Genomic DNA, 3,149 nt, shown 5'->3' on the forward strand with positions numbered 1-3,149 from the left:
AATTCTGCACCAAGGCTGAATTTTGGGAAAGCATCCAAAGAGCACCATGTCATGGGACCTTTAAGAAGTGTCCAATTCAACCTGCAGGCTCCTTATATCACCTTTTTAAATTAAACATACTCAGTTTTCTCGCACATTTATAGTTCATTTCAAGCATGTGAGATGTCAAGTCTCAGATTAAAGACAGTTTTTCCTTCTTTTTTTTGCAGCGAGTTGTTGCTGAATAAACACGTGGAGTATTTTCAGTCCTGGATGTATCACTTAAGCCATGAACTCATCCTGCACTCCATACGAAACCCACTTGTCAGCGGCTTTTACAAGCTGCTCTCTGTCACCATGAAAATTGCCAAGAGAATTAAATACTACCAGGTAACATTTCCACTAGTACAAAGCATCATCTGTCATCTCATTTATTGCTTTGCCATCGCACTGGACTCTGTCGGGGCACTGTAAAAATGATCTGGGCGGGCCAGAACTCCATATTGGATCTCGTTAGAGGAATATTAATTTGGGTTTTCCACCTGGTCTTGTTTATTAAATGCAGCTCAGCTTTTTATTGCATATTTACAACACTTAATAAAAGGAATAGTGTATCAAGGCGGTGGGTATGAGACCAGATGGACAAAAAGAATGAATGTTCTGGAAGCTCAGTACAGGATAAAAGCAGAGTTGGACTTTATGGTTGAACAAGCAGAGATTTGTATTACTTGTATATTACTTGTATGTATTCAACGTGGGTGACATTCCTACTTTTTCTCTGTCTTTGAACAGGGAGTTGGCCCGAGATGCTCTACATCCCCCCAGAGTGACACAGTGAAAAGTGCTTGTTTTGCACTCTTCTCTAAGTTTGGGAAAGAGGTATCTTCTCTTTACAATATTCCCATATTGTAATATATTCTATATATGTATAAACTGTATATATACACTCACCGGCCACTTTATTAGGTACCCCATGCTAGTAACGGGTTGGACCCCCCTTTGCCTCAGAAACTGCCTCAATTCTTCGTGGCATAGATTCAACAAGGTGCTGGACATTCCTCAGGGAGTTTGGTCCATATTGATGATGGCATCAACAGTTGCCGCAGATTGTCGGCTGCACATCCATGATGCGAAATCCCGTTCCACCACATCCCAAAGATGCTCTATTGGATTGAGATCTGGTGACTGTACACATTTGAGTACAGCAAACTCATTGTCATGTTCAAGAAACCAGTCTGTGATTGATCCGAGCTGTTAGACATGGCGCATTATCCTGCTGAAAGTAGCCATCAGAAGTTGGTACTATGGTCATAATGGGATGGACATGTTCAGCAACATACTCAGGGTAGGCTGTGGCGTTGCAACGCTCAATTGGTACCAAGGGGCCCAAAGAGTGCCAAGAAAATATTCCCCACACCATGACACCACCACCCACCAGCCTGAACCGTTGATACAAGGCAGGATGGATCCATGCTTTCATGTTGTAGACGCCAAATTCTCACCTACCATCCACTGTCGCAGCAGAAATCGAGACTCATCAGACCAGGCAACGTTTTTTCCAATCTTCTATTGTCCAATTTCGATGAGCTTGTGCAAATTGTAGTCCTTTCCTGTTCTTAGCTGAAAGGAGTGGCACCCATGTGGTCTTCTGCTGCTGTAGCCCATCTGCCTCAAAGTTCAGCGTACTGTGCGTTCAAGATGCTCTTCGCCCACCTTGGTTGTAACGGGTGGTTATTGGTCACTGTTGCCCTTCTATCAGCTCGAACCAGTCTGGCCATTCTCCTCTGACCTCTGGCATCAACAAGGCATTTCCGCCCACAGAACTGCCGCTCACTGGATGTTTTTTCTTTTTCGGACCTCTCTGTAAACCCAGAGATGGTTGTGCGTGAAATCCCAGTAGATTAGCAGTTTCTGAAATACTCAGACCAGCCCTTCTGGCACCAACAATCATGCCAGTTCAAAGTCACTCAAATCACCTTTCTTCCCCATACTGATGCTCGGTTTTGAACTGCAGGAGATTCCTTGACCATGTCTACATGCCTAAATGCACTGAGTTGCCGCCATGTGTTGGCTGCTTAGAACTTAAGTGTGTAACGAGCAGTTGGACAGGTGTACCTAATAAAGTGGCCGGTGAGTGTATATATATATGTATGCATATTGTTATACATTAAATGACTGAGGAACTTAATATGTTGTGACATGCGGTTTCTCTCTAGGTGTGTGTGAGAATGAAGCAGTACAAAGACGAGCTGCTGGCCTCCTGCTTGATGTTTGTCCTCTCGCTGCACCACAGCATCGTGGCTCTGGACATCAAGGCCTACTGCCCTGCTCTGGAGGTGGGATCCTTTCATCTGTGGCACTGTGTAATTGAGAACCAGACGAGGATGGATGAACACATCTTGAAACTAAAAGGGGCGGCAACAATTTAGGGGGCTTTCACACCTTTCTCATTTAGTCAAACGGTTGAATCGCACTAGAGTTTGTGTTCCCCCTTGGTGCGTTTTTTTTAATTATTTTTTTTTTAAATAGCAGGTGTGATGCAGCAATCCCACTCGGATGCACTCCAAAAATAGACCAAACCGCTCGTCTCGGTACGCTGTCAGTCAAATTTTGGAGCGTTTTGTTTGTGGTAACAACGTGATCTGACCTCGAACCCCCCCAACTATGTGTACTAAGTCTGAACTATAGGTGTGGAAATGACCTAAGTGTGTGTTAAAAAAAAATTAGGGAGCAAAGAAGCAAAGAGAAACCAGTAGCTACAGCATGAATGGTGGAAATAGAGGGTTTTCATGACGCGTCATCAGACTGGAAGTCGCCATGTTGGAGATACTCTGCATCACAACAAAGCACAGGCACTGAAGTGGTAGTAGTCAGTGGTTATTATTGCTGTTATTAAAAACCAGGGAGTGGAATGCCAGAAGTTATCAGAGGAAACGAGGCGCTTATGGTTGGGGAAGCTCAGACTTACTCAGATGTAGTGTAGATAGTAAAGCTCTAGAGCTCTAACTTTGCTAGACCTTGAGAATCGCAATGATGTCATACGGTTAAGGTTAGGTTGATTAAAGACGTTATTGCGTTACTTACCTTGCCCTTCACAACACGACGGTTGTTGATGACTTGGTACTGCGTCTCCTTCACCATCAACACCATCTGGTTATAGGCCTCCAAAC

The 3,149-nt window shown here is 44.1% G+C and overlaps 1 protein-coding gene across 2 annotated transcripts in view; it reads left to right on the top strand.

Moving 5' to 3' along the window:
• The window catches only part of prkdc (protein kinase, DNA-activated, catalytic subunit), a 66,028-nt gene that overhangs the window by 14,676 nt on the left and 48,203 nt on the right, over nt 1-3,149 (top strand). For both annotated transcript variants that reach the window (XM_032510777.1, XM_032510778.1), the window contains exons 18-20: nt 210-369; nt 772-858; nt 2,196-2,315. In XM_032510777.1, coding sequence (XP_032366668.1) covers nt 210-369; nt 772-858; nt 2,196-2,315 — 367 coding nt within the window. The remainder of the gene's footprint in view (nt 1-209; nt 370-771; nt 859-2,195; nt 2,316-3,149) is intronic.

This window comes from Etheostoma spectabile, unplaced genomic scaffold (genome assembly GCF_008692095.1).
Source record: "Etheostoma spectabile isolate EspeVRDwgs_2016 unplaced genomic scaffold, UIUC_Espe_1.0 scaffold272, whole genome shotgun sequence".
In the NCBI taxonomy this organism is placed as follows: Eukaryota; Metazoa; Chordata; class Actinopteri; order Perciformes; family Percidae; genus Etheostoma; species Etheostoma spectabile.